The sequence below is a fragment of the Sorex araneus genome, chromosome 3, assembly GCF_027595985.1.
Source record: "Sorex araneus isolate mSorAra2 chromosome 3, mSorAra2.pri, whole genome shotgun sequence".
Lineage (NCBI taxonomy): Eukaryota > Metazoa > Chordata > Mammalia > Eulipotyphla > Soricidae > Sorex > Sorex araneus.
In genome coordinates this window covers 10,707,467-10,728,036 of record NC_073304.1, presented here as the reverse complement: position 1 = coordinate 10,728,036, position 20,570 = coordinate 10,707,467, and the positions used below count along the sequence as shown (strand labels likewise).

The 20,570-nt window shown below is 52.6% G+C and overlaps 1 protein-coding gene across 2 annotated transcripts in view; it reads right to left on the bottom strand.

The window, feature by feature from the left end:
* The window catches only part of RPS6KA5 (ribosomal protein S6 kinase A5), a 201,874-nt gene that overhangs the window by 4,230 nt on the left and 177,074 nt on the right, over positions 1-20,570 (bottom strand). For both annotated transcript variants that reach the window (XM_055132042.1, XM_055132043.1), the window contains 4 exons: positions 20,023-20,193; positions 15,432-15,623; positions 3,475-3,634; positions 1,582-1,745 (listed from right to left, as the gene is read on the bottom strand). In XM_055132042.1, the coding sequence (XP_054988017.1) occupies positions 1,582-1,745; positions 3,475-3,634; positions 15,432-15,623; positions 20,023-20,193 (687 nt within the window). The remainder of the gene's footprint in view (positions 1-1,581; positions 1,746-3,474; positions 3,635-15,431; positions 15,624-20,022; positions 20,194-20,570) is intronic.

The following is a 20,570-nucleotide window of genomic DNA, read 5'->3' as shown; positions in this document are numbered from 1 at the left end:
GCAAAAAAAAAAAAAGTTCTAAAGGGCCTCCTACATGCAAGGCCTGTGCTCCGGCCTTCTCCCCCGCCCCAGAAGGTCATCTTATTTCTCCTGAATTCAGCTGCTCCTCGTATTGAGTGTTCTTGACTCCTTGTACCTTATCTGAGCGGATTGTTACTGCTTGGTACAAAAGTATAAAATCTACAGTTATAGTCACAGCCCTTAAAATATGAAATCTTACAGTTTTTGTTAGTATTGTGCAGGCAGGTTTTGGGGGGCTAGGGCCCGGAGCAGGAGGAGGCCGACTGTGCTGGGGGCCATTCTACACTGTGAGCTCTGTTTGGGGGAGGGGCGTGTTTCCACACCTGGCAGTGCCCAGGGATCACTCCTGGCTGGGCTCAGGGGCCCGGATCTGACGCTGGGGTGGGCAGTGTGCACAGCAAGGGACTTAACCCCTGGACCATCTCTGGCCCAAAGCTTTCCTTTCTTTCCCTTTTGGATTTCGGGCCACACATGGGAGTGTTTGGGGGGTTGATTCCTGGCTCTGTGCTCAGGAGTTATACCCTGGGCCGTACGCAGTGCCGGGGAATCAAGCCGTGATCAAACCATTGCACGCAAGGCAATGCCTTCCCCACCCTGTGCTGTTTTTCTGGCCCCTTGATCTGAGGTTATGAGTAACTAACTCTGACCCTCACCGTCCCTCGGATGCATCAGCTATAAAGATGGCCGTTGAATGAGTGGACTTCCACGGACACCTCGGTTCCTAACTCATCTGTTTTTCTTCTTTTTCTTTTTGGGGTCACACCTAAGTGATGCACAGGGGTTATTCCTGGCTCTGCACTCAGGAGTTACTCCTGGCGGTGATCAGGGGACCATATGGGATGCTGGGAATTGAACACAGGTCAGCTAGGTGCAAGGCAAACGTCCTACCCGCTGTGCTATCATTCCAGCCCCTTAACGAGTCTGGTTTTTAAAGAAACAAATTAGCTTAGTTGAGGGAAAGACGTTCGAGTATTCAACATACTGCTCTCATTATCCACCGGCCATTCCCAGGGATTCAAATATCTGACTGCTGGGACTGGAGTGAGAGCACAGCGGGGAGGGCATTTGCCTTGTACGAGGCTGACCCAGGTTCAATCCCCGTAGGGTCCCTGCGCCTGTCAGTGATTCCTGAGTGCAGAGGCAGGAGTGACCCTGAACACTGCTGGGTATGGCCTCCCCCAAAACACAAAACTACCAACCCGCTCAGGCCAGACCCGCCCTCAGAGTCTCTGGGCCAGCTGGGACTCCGGGCCCTGTGCGCTTTCTCTTTCTAGTACGCTCACGGCAGCAAGGGCTTCACAGAAACCCATCTGTGGGGAAAATGGCTTCTTTCAAACGCATGGATATTGGTGGTGGGGAATGTGCACTGGTGGAGGGACGGGGGTTTGATCATTGTGTGATTGCAACCCAAACATGACGCTTGTAACCATCTCACAGTGATTCCCCACCCCCTCAATAAAAATAAAAAAGAAAAAAAATTAAAACAAAAAAAGCATCACTGTCTCGAGACTCCGGGCCTCTGAACACCCCCGGTCCCTCTCAGACCGCCCGGCGCCTTACGTGGAAGGTGGCTTTCACGCAGGTGTGCACGGCTGCGCCCGAGGACCCCAGGATGTCCGGCGTCATCAGAGGGTTTGATGACAGCTGGCTGCCGTCTTGAAGCCATTCGTTGTATCTCAGACCGGACATTTTAAGCCTCTTATTTGGGTCGACCGTGAGCAGCCCTGCAGGGAGAATGGGTAGCATCTCTCGCTGACGCCCGGCCTCAGACAGGCGCCCCCCACCCACACTGTGCTGTTGGGACATGACAGCTTGCCCGTGCACAGGGTCAAGGCCACCTGCAGAGGGGCACCCACCCCATGTCACCGGGTGCAGGACAGCACAAGAGGCCTGGGGAGGGAGGCCTGGGTGGCGCTGGGTAGGCCTGCCTGGCTCACGGGGCCCTGGGCAGAGCCCTCACACCCAGTGCATTTGTGGGCCCAGAGGAGGGCCAGGGCAGCGGGCCGGGCATCCCGGAAAGGGGTGAGTCCAAGGGGCTCTACGAGGATGAGCGCACGGGGATGAAGGGGGCGTGTCTAGTCCCACGGGAATCTGGACCCTTGTCTTGTTTAAGAAAGCCTAGTGTTTGGGGGCTGGAGCGATGCACAGTGGGTAAGGCACTTGCCTTGCACATGGCCAACCCGGGGTTCGATCCCTGGCATCCCACCGGGTGCCCTGAGTAAGGTCAGGTGTGCCCCCACAAAAATACAAACAAGATTTTTTAAAAAAAGGATCCAGTGTTCTGCCACTGCAGGCTAAGGGGACGGGACACAGAGGCAGGGCTTTGTCCCGAGGCCTCTGAGCTCGGGGTGTGTGAGAGAAGAGAAGGGCGAGGCTCCTGGCGGCCACTGGGAAACTGGCCACTTGGCTGACTGAGGGTAGTCAGGTGACAGCAGAGGAAGGGACGCAAGGTGGGATGTCATGGGGGAAATATGGCACCATGTGAATGGGACGGCCAGCCCGAGTGAGGGGCTGCAGGAGCCCGGGAGGTGAGGAAGGGGAACGGAGAGATGGGAGAGGGCAGCATCTGGGATGGGGTTTCTGTGCCGCTGATCTGGCCTCTTGGCAGTGCCACAGGACGGAGGTCGAGGAGAAAGGGGGAAGGAGCGCTACAGTAGGTCCATGTTGGACATGTGGACTGAGGCTCCAGCTATGAAGGCAGGAAGGAAGGGAAGGGAGCATGTTCTGAGAGGAAGGGAGCGTGCTCTGAAAGAAAGGAGCGTGTTCTGAGAGGAAGAGAGCATGTTCTGAGAGAAAGGAGCATGTTCTGAGAGGAAGGGAGTGTATTCTAAGAGAAGGGAGCATGTTCTGAGAGGAAGGGAGGTGTTCTGAGAGGAAAGGAGAGTGCTCTGAGAGAAGGGAGCGTGTTCTGAGAGAAAGGAGCGTGTTCTGAGAGGAAGGGAGCGTGTTCTGAGAGAAAGGAGCATGTTCTGAGAGAAAGGAGCATGTTCTGAGAGGAAGGGAGGTGTTCTGAGAGGAAAGGAGAGTGCTCTGAGAGAAGGGAGTGTGTTCTGAGAGGAAGGGAGTGTGTTCTGAGAGGAAGGGAGTGTGTTCTGAGAGAAAGGAACATGTTCGGAGAGGAAGGGAGTGTATTCTAAGAGAAGGGAGCATGTTCTGAGAGGAAGGGAGCATGTTCTGAGAGGAAGGGAGCATGTTCTGAGAGGAAGGGAGCATGCTCTGAGAGGAAGGGAGCATGTTCTGAGAGGAAGGGAGGTGTTCTGAGAGGAAGGGAGAGTGCTCTGAGAGAAGGGAGTGTGTTCTGAGAGGAAGGGCGTGTGTTCTGAGAGGAAGGGAGCGTGTTCTGAGAGGAAGGTCATGAGGATGAGGGACTCTCTTGGCCCTATGGCACTTTCAATCTCCTCAGTTCAGTTGCTTCCTGGGCTTGCAAACAGTCACCTTTCATGGGATTCTTACCTTGGATCAAATCTTTAGCCTCTTGGGAAACATTCTTCCAGGCTTCTCCTTCAAAGGAAAAATCTCCCTTTTTTATTTTCTTCATGATCTCCACTGCGCTGGTACATGTCAAACTTTTATCCTGAGACTGAAACGGGACCTGTCCCGACAACATGGTATACTAGAGAGAGAGGGGGAGAGAGAGAGCACAGCGTGATGATGGCCATGATAACTGTTAAGTGACCCCAGGGAGAATGATGATTATTTTCATATTTGGCCACACCCAGCGGTGCTTGAGGGACCTGGTGGCAGGGGAGAATTGAACTTGGACGTCCTACATGCCACACCTGGGCTCAGCCTGTAGAGAGAACAGCATCTCTGTCCATTCTAGCAATTTCATCACCCATGTCATAGCGTGATTAGCCAACAGCTAGCATTACGGGTTTAGAAGACCGTGACTTCAGGGCCAGAGAGATAGCAGAGCGGGGAAGGCACTTGTCTTACACACATCCAGCCCAAATTCCATCCCTGGCACATTCTATGGTTCACCGGGCCCCACAAAGAGAGTGACCCCCCTGAATGCAGAGACAGAAGTAAGCCCTGAGGACATTTGGGTGTGGCCCCCCAAACAAAACAAAGATTGGACTTTTATCACTGAAACAATGCGCACATCTAAAAAACTTGTACAAGTAGTGGCCTGGCTTGTTATATCAAGATTTAAAGCCAGTTTTGTAATTACATTCAGGGGAACAAGAACAAGAAGTGATAACCCAGGGGGCCAGAGAGATAGCTCAGTGGGTAGGGAGCTTGCACTGCATGCAGTCGACCTGGGGTTCGATCCCCGGCACGCCACATGGTCTCCATCCCATCAGGAGTGATCCCAGAGTGCAGAGTCAAGAGTCAGCCCTGTGTGCAGTCCAGAGACCAAAACCCAAACCAAACCAAAACAAAATCCCAAAACTGGAAAAAAAAAAAACACCCAAACAACTAAAACCAAAAACAAACAAACAAAACCAACACTTCAACCCCCTCCCCCAAAGTGGTGACACAGTTGCTTCACACAAGATGGTGCTCCTGCCTGGTGTCTTACTATGGTCAGGCAGCAGCTCAAAAGGAAGGAGCTTTGCATGCCATGCGCTGGGTTCAAGCCCTGGCACTGCACGGTTCCTGAGGACTAGGTGATCACTGCCCCCAGCAGTGTCGGCTGTGGCGAATACCAAACTAACCGCCACCAAAAAAGGCCAATAAAAGTTACTAGAAAACTGAATCTGTAAAACCTCTCCTAATGATATCTTTTTTTCTCCCCAATTTCACACATCGAAACCCTAGGATAAAAAAAAAAAAGTTAAGGACTTTCGACTGTTTATTTTTCTTCTTTTGGGCCTTCCTCTTTTGTTTATAAATGCCACTTAAATGTTATTTTGATTGTGGCCGTGCTTAGTACTCTGAATTCTTCATGAGCGGCTGTTGTCACTGGAGCCGTGTGTTTAAGAGGCCGCCCTGAAGGAGGTTTCTGCCCTCGGAGAGGGTGAGAGAAAACCCTAACGCTGAGGCTCGTCCTCGGGGCCAGCGGGCTGTGTCCACAGACGGAGGCCCCGGGGCGAGGTGCAAATCAGAGATGTCCAGGAGGGAGACCAAGAGGAGAGAGTCTACTGAGGCCCGGCCCTGAGGAAGGGAGACAGACTCGTGTCCGGCCACTCGTCTGGCAGACAGTCCCCTGGCCAGGCAGGCTGGTGAGGCAGCTCGCGCCCCCCAGCTCTCAGGGGGCGGGGAGGCTCCCAGAGGCGGGAGACGCCGTGAAGTGGGCACGGAGCCCGAGAAGAACAACGGCCGCGGGCTGTGAGGAGACGCCCAGCACCTGCAGGCTGGCGGAGCTGGAACCGGGGGCGAAAGAAAGCCGAGACTCGGGAGGTGGAAACTGATCCCCGTGGGGACAGACGGTGCGGAGACGGGAGACAAAACGGGAGGCACTAAGGTTACGGCTCTGGCGCAGCCTCACAAGGAAGGCATTTGCTGGGAGGAAGTGGCCGTGAGGAGCAGAACAAACGGCCTTAAGGAGCCCGAGCAGATGGCATCGCGGGGTGGCACGCGGGCTGGTCTAGGCCGACAAGGCCTTGGCAGCTCGGCCGCCTCCGTGCCCGTGCGCGCTGGACCCCGTCCAGCCTGCGGTCTCGCCCTGCTCCCCCCCCGCACCGACACGCCGGCATCTCCTCTCCCCAGAAAGCTGAGTCTGTTACCCCCAAGTCCTCGGGGGCTTCTCAAGGGTGCCCGGCTCAGAGGAAGGGGCGCGAGGGCGGGGCCACGGGAATGGTGCGGGCCGGCTGGCGGGAGCAGGCCCGGAGAGTGTCCGGGAAGGGGCCGGGCACCTGAGTCGATGCACGATCTGCGAGCAGAGATGCTGCTGCACAGACGCTCCCCTGCCACCACACAGAACCGCCGGAGACGCCTGATCCGGCTGGGAGACGGCATGCGGCCTCAGGTGCCTTCAGGATCGAGACGGATGCCCGGGGGCCGGCCTCAGTCGCTGAGGGAAGAGCTGGCACCCCTCGCCCTTTTTCTAGATTCACAGACCTACTAGGTCATTACCGTGCCAAAGGGATCAAATGCTGTCCACGGTTGCCAGTTGTTCCATTAAGGGGCTGAGGCACTCGGTAAGGCCTAGCAGGAGAGGGACACACACACCCAGACTGTTGAGTCCTGCTTGGGGTGCGAGCGCTGAAACCAGGGCACCCGGGAACAGACACGCTCCTCCAGCAGGAGAGGGACTGACTTACTGTGGTGACAGATGGCACTTTCGGCCAAATCCACTGTACATGGGAGTAAGCACCACGGGGAGTCCCCTGAAGCTGCCTCTGGCGCGCGTCCCAAACCACAAGTCACACTTCATCCCAGAGCTGGAGGCCTCGAGGCCTGCAGGGGCGGGAGCCACAGCACGGCGGGGAGGGCGCCTGCCTCGCACAGGGCTGACCTCCATCTCCAGCATCCCGGCTGATCCCCGAGCACCACCAGGAGTGATTCCTGAGTGCAGAGCCAGGAGGAACCCCTGAGCATGGCCGGGTGCGGCCCCCAAAACCCAAAAGAAATAAAGACCTGAAGTTTCTAGGGTAGGAGACCCCATCACAGTGATTCAATCAGGTTCTGCAAAACCCAGACAGTGTGTGTGTGTGTATGTGTGTGCATATGTGTGTATGTGTACATGTGGGCATATGTGTATGTGTATGAATGTGTGTATGTGTACATTGTATATCTGTGTATAGGTATGTATATGTGTATGTGTATGAATGTGTGTATGTGTACATTGTATATCTGTGTATAGGTATGTATATGTGTACGTGTGTATATGTGTGTATAGGTATGTATGTGCATGTGTGTGTATATGTGTGTACATCCATGTGTATATATGTGTGTACATGTGTTTGTATATGTGTATGTGTATATAGGTATGTGCATGTGTATGCGCAAGGGTACATGTATGTGTGTACCCGTGTGTGTGTGTGTGAGAGTGTGTGTGTGTGTGTGGTGTGACTGAAGATCATCAGAACAGACTCATCTCAGGGCCTCCAAGAGCAGCCATGCTGACGGCGGTACGGCCCTGTGGCCCCGGCACTGATAAGAACCCTGTGGCCCACCAACCAGAATTCTGCCGGAGTCCCAGCAACGGGCGAGGCAAAGCGCTCAGTCTACCCGGGCAGCAGGGCGAGGACATCCCAATATTTGTTTTCATTCCGGGCAGTGCTTGGGGGAACCATATGTCGTGCCAGGGATTGAACCCGGGCTGGCCATGCACAAGGCCAGGTCCCACCTGCTGGACTGTCCCCCCCGCCCCGGCCCCTCATCCTGATATCTTAAAGGGCCGAGGCTGTTTCTCTACATGGATGTCTCCGTGAAGCGAAGGCCACTTACCAGCGGTCGGTAAGGGAATGACCGGGCAAGTGGCTGCACCAGGAGGCATGTGAGTGGCAGAGAGGGGACACGCACTGCAGGCTCGGGGCACAGCGACATGGCTCAGAGTCCAGGGGCCTCGGCGGGGGCACAGAGGCAGTCCCTCCGAAAGGCGGACGTCCATGCCTTCGTGCCACGGAGCACTTCAGGGGGGGCCCTTAGCAGCCTCCGTGTGTACCACCGGGAGGGATCCGTCCGGCCCATTGTGCCCTGGGCTGCAGGGCTGCCAGTTCTGGAGGGGTCTGGGCTGGCAGGTCTGTGCCAGGCCAGCGCCCCTTGCTGGACTGTGCCAGCGGTACCCGGAAGGCGGGGCTGTGTGGAGTCCGGGGCACCCACACAGGAATCACGGAACTAGCCTGAACCAGCTCGTTCTCAGTCCTACTTGGGCCTGAGAGGTAAGCCCGGTGGCGGCGGGCAGAGCACTGTGAGCTGAGTCCGGATTCCTAATGTGGCGGCAGCCATGGGACATCCTGCGGACACAGAACACTCAGGACCAGGTCTCCAAGGCCGGAGCGAAGGCTGCGTGCTGCTCGGCTCCGAGCACCCCGGTTCCGCGGGCGGATGACTCACTCATCTCACGAATCTGTGTTTCCTCGGGGCCGTGTTTTCTCGGGCAGGAGCTCCCAGGGCTGAAGCAAATGGCCTGCACTGCAGCGATCCACCAGAACCCCAGGAGTGACCCTCAGGCCCCGTGGGGAGCAGTCCCTGAGCACCTTGAGGGGAGGGGCCTGTGGCCGTGCTCTGCATTTCCTGCAGCCTTACAAGGGGCCTTCTCGGAGACCCTGGTTCCGGGAGTCACACGAAGAGTGGATGCTCAGAGGCTCGGTCCCCCACCTCGTGTTGCCCTGGGGGCCTCCTGCTTAGATGAAGGGGAAACAAACTTTAGCTTTGGGGTCTGCTTCCCAGGGACCCCAAACTTGAGCTTCCAAAAAGACTTTTTATTTTTTTATGTTTTGCTTTTTTGGGTCACACCCGGCGATGCTCAGGGGTTACTTCTGACTCTGCATCTCAGGAATTACTCCTGGCGGTGCTCGGGGGACCATATGGGATGCTGGGAATCGGACCCGGGTTGGCCACGTGCAAGGCAAATGCCCTACCCGTGTGCTATGGCTCCAGCCCCCAAAGTCTGTCTTTTTCGTATGTGCTTTTTGTCCCAGATGAATACCCAAGTCTCCGGAATATATTCTTGGGGCTGGAACTGCTGGGTCATTTGATCTGAGTATTTTCAATCCATCAATCCTCCACTTCCTCGAATCTGCTCCACGTCGTAATCTAACCCTACTTCCTGACAGACACTACGGTGGCCAAATATAGCAAGTAACCTTTACAAATACTGTGTCTTGCTTTCTGATGTGTAATGATACAACAGGCTGTTGGGTGGGAAAAAAACGATTCTCCATCTTTGGAAGTATTTAAAGGAGACTCATTTCGTAATCAGGGACTTTATAAAATAGGCCTCTTTTGGGAAGAGGCAGAATTAAACAAATTTTAATCTTCTCTCCTCTCAACTTCGGAATCTCACCATCTTTGATCAGACAGGAGTTGACTGTTACCATAATCTTGTCTTTAATTTAAATAAAAATTGTTTTGTTTCATTAAAAAAATGCCTTGCAAGTAGTATACCAAAAAGTCATCTATATACATAGAAATTTGCATCTTTAGGGGTTGGAGCAATAGTACAGCGGGTAGGGCGTTTGCCTTGCACGAGGCCGACCCGGGTTCGATTCCCAGCATGCCATATGGTCCTCTGAACACCGCCAGGGGTGATTCCTGAGTGCAGAGCCAGGAGTAACACCTCTGCATTGCCAGGTGTGACCCACAAAGCAAAAAAATATAATAAAATAAAATTTGCATCTTTAGCGGCTCGAGCAGTACTATAGCGGGGAAGGTGCTTGCCTTGGACCATGGCCAACTGGGGTTTGATCTTTAGCACCTCATAGGGTCCCCCCAAGCCTGCCAGGAGTGATCCCTGAGTGCAGAGCCAGGACTAAGCCCTAAGCACCACCACTTGTGGCTCCCAAACTAAAAAATGAAAGAAATAAATCTGCATCTGTATATGAGTGCCCATATAATATCATATACTGTATGTGGCACATACCACGTGTATAAGCAGACACATCCGGGGAGTGTGTGCACAAGAGAACTTGACTAGGGCAGTAAGAGCAAACGGGGTGAGATGCACGTTCATAGTATTATTCTCTCGGATTTTCTCTAAGTCTAAAGTTTCACTTACTTTTGGTGTGTGGGAGAGGAGTAGTTTGGACCACATCTGGCTGTGCTCAGGGTTTACTCTAGGTTCTGTGCTTAGGGATCACTTCCGGTGGGGCTTGGGGGATTATATGCTATACAACTTTTCAGCTAGGTCTAAAATTTCTAAAAAAAAAAAATCAGGGGAAAATCAACAAAAACAAAATCGGGCTCCTCTTCTTCCTCCTTTTCCTCCCCCTCCTCCTCCTGCCTCTCCTCCTGCCTCTCCTCCTTCCTCCTCTTCCCCTTCCTCTTCCCCTCCCTCTCCTTCTCCTCTTGCTCCTCCTGCCTCACGTCCTCGTCCTCCTCTTCCTCTTTCGGCTTCATCTCCTTCTCTTCTCTCCCTCCTCCTCTTCCCCTCCTCCTCTTCCCCCTTTCTCCTAAAAAAAAGGAAAAAAAAACAAAATCGGGGGGAGTCCCCTTAATAAATACCTGAGAGAAGGATTTGACACTTGAAAGAAGCTCGACATGGACCACATCCCTGCCCTGGGTAGCTCTCCCGCACCTGTTCAGTGGGATCCTGTCCTTCTTTACCTCTCTGCTCTGCATTATGGACTTAACGTTTGTGAGTTGTGAAAACTCATTTGCCGAAGACCCACAAGCTCCTGGAGAAAGGGCCTCTGCAGGGGAAAATTAAAGTTAGGCTCGGCCTGAAGGGCAGGGACCTGACCAGAGGGATGAAGGGACCCTTGTCCTTAGGGAGTTTGTCACTGTCTCCCAGCCATCCATGGGCGAGGCAACGCCCCCCGCAGGAGGCCACCGGGAGCAGGCAGCAGTCTGCGCCCCGGGAGCAAGGCGGGTGGCACCCAGGCACGCACCCCCTGGCCGACTTCCGTCCAGAACTGCGGGGAGGAGCGCGGGGCCGGGCTGCGGGGCTGGGTGAAGGCAGCGCGAGCAGATGGGGGACGCGAGGAAGCTCAGTCTGAGGCCGAGTGCGGGAGCCTGAGACAGAGACTGCACAGCCGGGAGGGAGGCTGGGCTGCACCCACACGCGGGGCCCCGGCTGCAGCAGCAGGGAAAGAGCGGGAGACTCCGGAGACAGTTTGTATTTGCTCGGGGATGAGTCAGGCTCGGCACGCGGTCTCCGGAGACAGCTCCCCTGCAGGGGGAAAGTCTGCAAAACCCCCTTTCGGGGAGACAGTCTAGCGTGCAGGTATTACGTTTCATTATTTAAAAAAAAAAATGGGTGGGGGGACACTTCTGACGGTGCTCAGGGCTTACTCTTGGCTCTGTGCACTGGGATCACTCCTGGCAGGGCTGAGGGAGGGGGGGCATTCAGGTGCCACGGGGCCAAACCTGGCTCTGAAGTGTGCCAGGCAAGTGCCCTTCCGCTGTGCTGTCGCTCCAGCTCCAATGAATTTGCCTCACATGAATATTTCATTATGCGTCTCTCATCTGATATCCAATTCAAATATTCCTCCCAATAATGATGTCTATCTAGATACAGATATTTAGATCCATGTATCTCTACGTATAAAGTAATGGTATCTGGATGTCTGATTTGGGTGTAAGAGCTTTAATTTAATTAAAACACATAACAGGAATTAGACTTTGCTCCGACCAGAATTGAAGTACGATGCAAATTTTAAGCTTTTTGTTTTAATCCATAGGGTTGTCTTTTTCTCTTATAACTTATTGGCTAGGCTATTTTTCCCCCTGATGATTTATTTGCTGGAGAAACTGGATTCTGGGCCTGTACGATTTCCCACGGCTGGATATTGCATTTGTCCTCCAGGGATATCAGTTACCAGTTCCCGTCCCCTGTTCTCTCTTAAAATGCTGACAGTGAGGGGCTGGAGTGACAGGACAGCAGGTACGGCTCTTGCCTTGCAGTCGGCCGACCCGGGTTCAATCCCTGGCATCCCATATGGTCCTCTGAGCACTGCCAGAGTATTTCCTGAGTGCAGAGCCAGGAGGAAGCCCTGAGCATCACCAGGTGTGGCCCAAGAAACCAACTAACAACCAAGCAAACAATAAACCTATCTTTTCATAAAACAAAAAAAAAATTTAAAAGAATATTTAAATTTAAAAACTGCTAAAAATAAGCTGGTAAGGTGCAGGCCTTCCAATGTAAGGGCCATACAGTGTGAGGTACGGGGGGTTATTTCCACAGACCCCCACCTCCTTCTGGGTAATCCGCCACCTGCTGCAGCTTCTGCCCCAACTTTCAGCGTTGGAAAAAAACCCAGAGCCAAACAGGCCTGTACTCGGAATAACCGCTCTTGGGCACGGGGTGATCTGATATTGTTACTAAAATCACAAGGCTCTTTTGACTTACACTAATTCTTAAGGCGCGTGTCCCTGATAAACATAATTTCTTCCGGCGAAGTCCTTGAACCAACTCGGATCTACAGAAATTAGTTGTTTATTTCCGTGCGTATTGGATATGCCAAAAACAGTAACAATAAGTCTCTCAGTGAGAGACGTTACTGGTGCCTGCTCAAACAAATCGACGAGCAACGGGATGACAGTGACAGTGATTTCCAAGAGGAATCTCACTTGTGGTCGGAGAGTGTTGTAAGTGCCGGGGTGCAGGTCTGCATGTGGGAGCCCCGGGATCCACCCCCAGCCCCGGTGTGTGGCACCAGGTCCAGCCCTGAGCACAGAGCCAGGAGTGCTCCCTGAGCACCACTGGGGGTGGCCCCCAAAAAAAACCCAAAGAGAGAAAACCTTATTCATAAACACATCATTTTAGTTTCGAATGATAAACAAATAAGACTGCTGAAATGTAAACCGCCTAAAGCTTCCCAATAAAAGCAGCAGCCCGGTGCGGGGACAAGTGGCGAGGCAAGGGGAGGAACAGCCCGGCTCCGGCACCAGTCCCAGATGGAGCCCAGATTTCAGTGCAAAAATAAAACGCGATTTGAGAGGAGAATCTAGGAGGATATTTTTATAATTGGGGGCTGAGGCAGGGGTGGGGTGACAAGCTGACATCCCAGCCAGAGCCTGTGGAGGGAGGCAGGGATGGGCTGACCGCGAGAGAGCGACACGGCTCGGCCCCGGGGAAGACAATCTCCTTCTGAAATCTCCTTTTACAGACTTTTCTAACCAGCGGCCTGCCAGAGAAACCCCTGCCAGCAACAATGAGGGCAAGAGAAAGGACAGAGGCCCTCGATAATGCTTTAACGTTCGGTCCGAAGATTTCCCCCGGAGGAGAGAAACGGGCAAAGCTCAGAAACAGGAATTCGGGCAAAGCTCAGAAACAGGAATTCGTTAGAGGGAAAACTGAAACAGAAGGGCGCGCAGCCTACATATTCATCGAGGAAATACATGCGAAAGATCCCGTCGTGCTAAGCCATGACTGAAATGGAGACGAGCGCTCCCAGGGGAGGGCTGAGAATACAGTCTGGGGGGAACCCCCCAGAGGACCCTAAGTCAGAGCCAAGAGGTGAAGACCCTTCCCCAATGCCTGGTCGATACGAACAAGCAGGGTAACCTGTGGGTGTGTGCGCCGGCACATCTAGACACAAAATGTGATGTGCTCGATTTATGGACTGATCCAAACCGGAAACTGCTAACTGCTCATCAGCAAAAATGAAGGTTGAGGGGCTGGAGCAACAGCACAGCGGGGAGGGCGTTTGCCTTGCACGAGGCTGACCCAGGTTCGATTCCCAGCATCCCATATGGTCCCCTATGCACCACCAGGGGTAATTCCCGAGTGCAGAGCCAGGAGGAACCCCTGTGCATTGCCAGGTGTGACCCAAAAAGAAAAAAAAAAAAGAAGGTTGACTCTGCTTTGCAAACTCAAACTGCCTGCAGAATATAATCTCACTTGGTGAAAAAAAAAGACCAAATTTAGGGGACAGTACAGGGAAAGGCGCTTGCTTTGCAGGTGGCCAAACCCAACTGTATCCTAAGTACCACAAGATAACAATCCCCCAAGGACCACCAGGAGTGACTCCGGGCCACAGCCCAGAGCAGCCCCTGAGCACCACGGGGTTTGGCGCCCAAACTAAAGACCAGACAACACTCAACGGCCACAGACATGAGTGAAGACAAGCCTGTGGAAAAACGCAGAACTGCAGAAGGCGGAAGAGGGGGCCTGGGGAGATAGGGGTAAGGGAGGAGGAGGGTTGGGGGTGGGTGGGAAGAGATGCTGAGGGAGAGCTTGCCCTGCACCCCTCTATCTGCGGAGATAACGCAGGATCTCCATGATGTTTCTGAATGACAGTCTTAGCTTGAAAGTTTCCCAGGAGCAGTTCGAAATGCTTCTCTATGAATGCTATCTTACTGTCTTCATACGACACCTAATGTCATAGGTGGGGGTGGATCCTTGGCATTTGCAAACGGTCCCCAAGCACAGCCAGGAATCCTTCCTGAGAGCTAGCAGTAGGGCCTGAGCACTGCTGGGTGTGACCCTTTGTTCCCCAGAGCTTTCTATATTTTTAAAAATCATTTTTTTGGGTCACTCCCAGAGATGCTCAGGGGTTATTCCTCCTTCTGCATTGAGGAAGTACTCCTGGAGATGCTAGGAAGATCATACAAAAAGCTGGGGATTGAACCTGGGTTGGCAGCGTGCAAGGCAAACATCCTCCCCGCCATACTATTTCTCCAGACCCTGTGATAGTCTGAAATGGCCTGCCCAACTTACAGGACCAATCACACGCAGAAAGAGTATAGCTTATTTCAAAATATAACATGCAGAACGTCTTCTTGCTTTGATGTTGCTTCTGAGAGTCAGCCTTTTGTGGAACAGGTGCTTCCCAGGATAATTACAGTTATTATTCTTCATACTGAATGTTGTTCTTCATTAGTTTTTGTTTGGGGGCCACACCCAGTGATGCTGAGGGCTCACTCCTGGCTCTGCCCTCAGGGATCACTCCTGGCAGGGCTTGGGACCATAGAGGACACCGGTGATCGAATCTGGGTCAGCCAGGCGCAAGGCAGGCTCCCTACCTGCGCTACTATCTCTCGGGCTCCATGATGCTTCTGAATGACATTCTTAGCTTGAAAGTTTCCCAGGAGCAGTTCGAAATGCTTTTCTACGAATGCTATCTTACTGTCTTCATACAACACCTAACGTCATAGGTGGGGGTGGATCCCTGACATTTGCAAACGGTCCCCGAGCACAGCCAGGAACCCTTCCTGAGAGCTAGCAGTAGGTCCTGAGCACTGCTGGGTGTGACCCCAAACACCCAAACCAAACAACACTCACACACACACACACAAGCAAAGGCCTATCCTTCGGAAACACGCTACCGCTTCATTTGCTTTATTTTTCCTCCCGGCGGTGCCAAGGACAGACAAACCCAGGGCCTCGCCCATGCAAGGCGAGTGCTGTCACCACTGGGCCCCCCTCCCGGCCCTGCTGCTTCTGTCTGGGGACACCGCATGCAACTACTGTTCACACATAACACAGCTGCCTTAAGTGTTTTCAAAGAAAACCAAATACAAATGTTGATGTCCTCTCCCGTGCAAGTTCTTCCTTCTTCCGTGGGAGAGTGAGTGGGTGGTTGGGTTTCTGGGCTACACCCAGTGGTGCTCAGGGCTTAACTCTTGGCTCAGGGATCATCCCTCGTGGTGCCTGGGGCGGGGGTCTGGGTGGGGAGGGGGACCATATGCAGGGCCAGGGATTGACCCAGGACTGGTGCAGGCAAGCGCCACTAGCCCTGCACTATCTCCTGAGCCCTCCGAGGCAAGTTTTAGGAACAAGAAACTCTTCCAACGGCTGCTCAGAATCGCTGAACGGGAGGAGAGCCACCGACTGGCCACGACGCTCAGGGCCGGAGGCGGGGAAAGGGGCCCGAGAGAGGGAGAGAGACGCCGAGGGGGGCGCAGCGCAGACCCACCAGGATGACCCCCAGGCTCCAGAGGTCACAGGACTCGTCGTAGCCGCTGTGGCTGAGGAGCTCGGGCGCGGCGTAGTGCAGCGTGAAGCAGGGCGTCTTCAGGGGCTGGTTGTCCGGGGGCTTCAAGCGCGCAAACCCGAAGTCGATGACCTTGATCTCCAGGTTGTCGTTCTCATCCGTGAACAGTAAATTCTGAAAGACACGAAGGCGTGAGTGAGTTTCCGGGGGCCGGGGCTGTTGGCACAGCACCTGTGTGACACGCTCAGGGGCCCCGGCGGGCCGTGTGGCGGGGCCCTGGGCGCCCCGCTTTGTCGTCTGAGTGTTATGTCACGCTGACGGAGGGGCTCTTGGGATCTTCACCCGAGTGAACGATTAGGACACAGTTCCTTTCCGCCTGCTTTAGTACTGGGGCCGCAGCAGGCAGTGCTCAGGGGCTATCCTGGGCTCAGCGTTCACAGGTGCTCCAGGCAGTGCTCAGAGACTAGGGAGTGAACCCACGCCTCCTGGTAGCAAAACCTGCCTTCGGTCTGCTTAGCCGTCTCTCCTGCCCTAACAAAGACTGATTTTGTTTTATTTATTTTGGGGGGCTGGAGTGATAGCACAGCGGGTAGGGCGTTTGCCTTGCATGACCCGGGTTTGATTCCTCCGCCCCTGTTGGAGAGCCCGGCAAGCTACCGAGAGTATCTCGCCTGAATGGCAGAGCCTGGCAAGCTCCCTGTGGTGTATTCGACATGCCAAAAACAGTAACAAGTCTCACAATGGAGACGTTACTGGTGCCCGCTTGAGCAAATTGATGAGCAAATTGATGATGACAGTGATTTTGAGGGGCCAAGCTTGGTGGTGGCTCAGGCCTTACTCCTGGTGCTGTGCTCAAGGATCACTCCAGAAATGCTCAGGGGAAGTGCTGGGAATTGAATCCGGGTCAGCTACATGCAAGGAAAGCACCCTAAGCACTATACTACTGCTCGGACTCCCAAATATTTAACTTTGACGTGCAGGAAGTCATATGGCACTTTCCGACTGCACCAGCCTCACTCTCCTGAGGCGTTTCTCCTCTGTCGGCATCGATCTGTCTCCTGCTTCCTCTGCCAAGCTTCCTTCCTGCTGGTCTTGGTTTAACTGTTCCTCCGTCAGAAACGCCACCCTCCCCCTGCGCCCAGACTGAAGCTAGAACTTTCTGGATTTCCTCCCAGAGTTACTGAGCTTTTCTTCCTGGCAGGGATCACTGCTTGCTTCATTCCGTGCCTTCCTCACCCCACAGCCGTAATTTTGTCAGATCAAGTACTGTGTTCAGCTGATTGTAAGCCTGTCCCCTGGGCTTTGGGGGACAGCAGGACAAGCCACATAGTAGGTGCTTTGGTAAATGTCTTTCATGGAATGAAGTCATAAGGAAAACCTTGAAGCATAGGAGCTCGAAGGTAACCTACTGAATAAAGATGGCGGAGACAAAACACATTTCAGAAAAAACACTTAATCATTAAAAATGTATCCCAAGTATGGACCAAAACAATTGTTACTTTGAATCACCCGTCACCAAGCCTTCTCAAGCACCAAGGTTTTCGTGGGTACTACTTTTGTGCTTATCACAAGCTTCATAAATGCAAAGCTGAGCTGCTATAAAAATATCATTTTTCTTAGGACATAAAGCCCCGGGGAGAGGGGAGTGAGTGTGATCACATTCTTAGACATCCTAACAAAATCTGCTCTGCCTTTATGTTCGTTAAATTATTCCCGAGCTCTGGGAACATCATTTACTTTGTTCACATTATTCTAATGGGAGTCAAAGACATCAGAAAGGGCTTCTTTGAATCGCAGAAGGAAAATCTTCTAAACCTTTCATTCAAAAGTTAAAAATGAACCAAGTGGGAGGAAAGAGATGCGAGGAAATGAACGGAAAAGTTTTCTTAACATTTCTCTCCTCGAGCGCTGGAGCCTTAGATCTGTAAGGATTTAAATGGTCCCCAGAGCCATACTGCAGTCTCCCGAGCACCACCAGAAGAGGTGCTTGAGTCCGGAGCACCCCTGGATGTGGCCAAAGAGAAATCAAAGGCAACAATGGACAAGCTGATAGAATGAAGTGGAAGGCTCCAGCACAACAGAAGTTTCGGATAGGATCCCAGGGGGGTTACTGTAGAAGAACCGGCCCAGCAAACACACCCCAACCCAGAACCCCGAGTCTACACGGCCTGGCACCTGACACTGGTTTATTCCGAGTTTGGACAATATAAGAGCTTGGGGCTCTAAGCGCTCCAAGTGGAGGGGATGCAGTACGTCCCCCTTCCCTTCTGTCTCCAAGTGGGGTGTGGTGTGAGTGCTGGGTAGGCAGGGAGACAACCCGAACCCTTTCTGCTTGCCCTCAGTTCTGTCTCAAACTGACTGGACAGGTCTTTTTCCCCCCTTCATCACTCAAGAGAATGGAGACCAGTTTGGAAAAAAATATATATATAAAGCAGTCTACTTAGAATGTCAGGCAGCTTCTAAATATATCTGCTTCTCACCTAGAGAAGTTTAGGATTTTGCCTATGGTGACAACGGATATCACATAACTCTCTGCCTAAAGACAAATGGTCAGGGTCCGGGGAAATAACTCAGAGGGATGGAGGGCAAGACAAGCACGCAGAGACCCAGAACATGCTCCCTGCCCCTCCTCTGAGCATCTCCGGGTGTACCCTCCCCCACAAGAACCCCAAAAATGTCTATCATCAGATCTTAAAATCCTCCATCAACAGGAAAGGGATTAACCTTTTGCATGGAAATAAGATATCCTGCCATTTGAAAGTCAAAGTGATTGCTAATTTTTTTTTCCAAATGGAAATCTAAGCACAAAGGTGCTTATTTTCACTTCTCCAAAATAGATTTTTTTTTTGATCTAGGCTATAACTGCAGTCGAATGCCTCGAATAAACCTGGCAGTTCTTCATCTCCAGTGACTGAAAGGAAAAAACTTCGGGCTGGGGAAGTATCTTTTTATTAGAAAAACAGGGAGGCAAATGGAAATTCTGCCGGAGAACACGGTTGCATCATCCGAAACTCAGGGGACGACAGATGGCCAGTTATCAAAGAATAAAACATGTGAAAATGAATTCTCTACAGCCGTGGAACGGAGCCTTTCAATTAAAAAAATTACATGCTTGCTCCCTGTCTATCAAAAAAGCCATTTAAGTGGTGTGCTTCCACATTTGCACGCAGACAGCTCAGCCCTGAGATGCACGGAGACATCTTTTCCGTGGGTGCTGTGTGGGAGAGTGAGAACAGTCGCGGGGGAGGCAGCGGGGCGGCTCTCAGAGAGGCAAGTTCGCGGAACACGCCCTCCCCGCGGACCACGGCTTGTCAGGCGCCTCATGGCACCGAAAGGATGCAGAGGGATGTGCGGCGGGACCAGGACTCGCTCCCCCAGAGCCAAATGCTGAGGGTCCGTTTTCAAAACCATCCTTTTCTTCCCAGTGATCCCCGAGCCTTGAATCAAAGGCAACAACATGGGCCTTTCTGAGGCACAGCCCGCGGTGATCTAACGAGAACATTAAATGTCATATCATTCTTTTAAATAGACTTCGGGACGCACTGCCTTCACCCGGTAATTAAGAACGAGGCTCTCTGTTCTGGAGAGAATGTGTGTGTGTATCATTTCGCATATGTTGAGGCTGAGTCACAGTTATTATCCCTTGAAAAATGACTCGTTTTTATTTTCCAATTTCCATTAGTATTATTTGGAGGGTCTTCTAGAAGGGAGGAATTTTTTATTTGGGGGGGCGGGGTACTAAAAAAAAGGGATCGCTCTGAAGTTTTAAACGTTCTCCGTTAACCTTTGAAAAATATATGTAAAAAGCTGCTCGCTGGTGTTGCCGCATGATTCTATAAATATGGCAGCACTTAGGCCAGGCGAGCACACGAGGGAAGAGGGGCTCGTCGTACCAGGACAGGCCAGGACAATGGCAGAGTGGGGAGGACACTTGCCTTGCACATGATCCCCAGCATCCCACAGGGAGCACCAGCAGTGATCCCGGAGCACAGAACCAGGAGTAAGCCCCAAGCACCGCTGGGTGTGTCCCCCCCCCAAAAAAAAAAGAAAACCCCAAAACGCACTAGGATAATCATTTATCTCTAAATGGTTTACAGTAGCATCGTATACATTCCTATTCATAAGTTAATCAAATCTGATTGTAAGTGTGTAAAAAAAAAAAAAAAAGAGCCTCCCGAACACATCCTGAAAGAAAGAACCCCCCAAACTAAAAGAGTATACATATAGAAGGCATATTATTTTCTGTTACAGAAATTTCCATGGCTATTTTTAGTCTACAACTGTTGCATAAAGCGTTTCTTCCATAAAAGGCTCTCACGCTTACAAATATAACCTCGAGAAGATCAGCTGGTGAAAAGAAAAAAAAAAAGGAAAAGGAACAAAAAAAAATGACAAGAATTTTAGACTGTCATAGGAAAGGAAAAAAAAAGAAAAAAGAAATCCAAGAAACAGGATCTTTGCGAGAATGTCTTCGCAGTCAGTCCGGAAAGTCCAAGAAATAAAGACCCACAGAAACACCCGCACGGGCTGGGGAGAACTGGGGGCCCAGGCGGGCGTGGGCGGGAGCCCCTACCTCGGGCTTCAGGTCCCGGTGCACCACGCCGACGTCGTGCATGTGGCTCACGGCGGAGACGAGCTTCCGCATGATGTAGCTGGCCTCCGTCTCGCTGAAGTGCTTCTTCTTCTGGATGCGTTCGAACAGCTCCCCGCCGTTCAGCAGCTCCAGCACGAGGAACGTGTGAAGCTAGAAAAACAGAAGGCGGGACCGGGGATGGCCCTGAGAAAGGGCAGGAAGGTTCCTCACCCAAACATTGCGGAACAGTGAACTGCCACCCAGAACGGGGTGGGGGGGGACACCCCCGGGCTAGGGGAACCGGCTTACACCCCTAGGAGCGCAGGGGCTGGGGTTAGAGGAGGACGTGGCCTTTGCAGAATGCCATTGGGGTGGTGGAAAATTTCAAGCCTTGCAGCAGAAATCTATCTTTTCCTTGACAAATACTTCCCTCTCAATTCTATCCCCACCTTCTCTACCGAGTTTGCGGCTCTTGGGGCTGAAGCGATAGCACAGCGGGTAGGGTGGGTAGGGCGTTTGCCTTGCACGTGGCCGACCCATGTTCGATC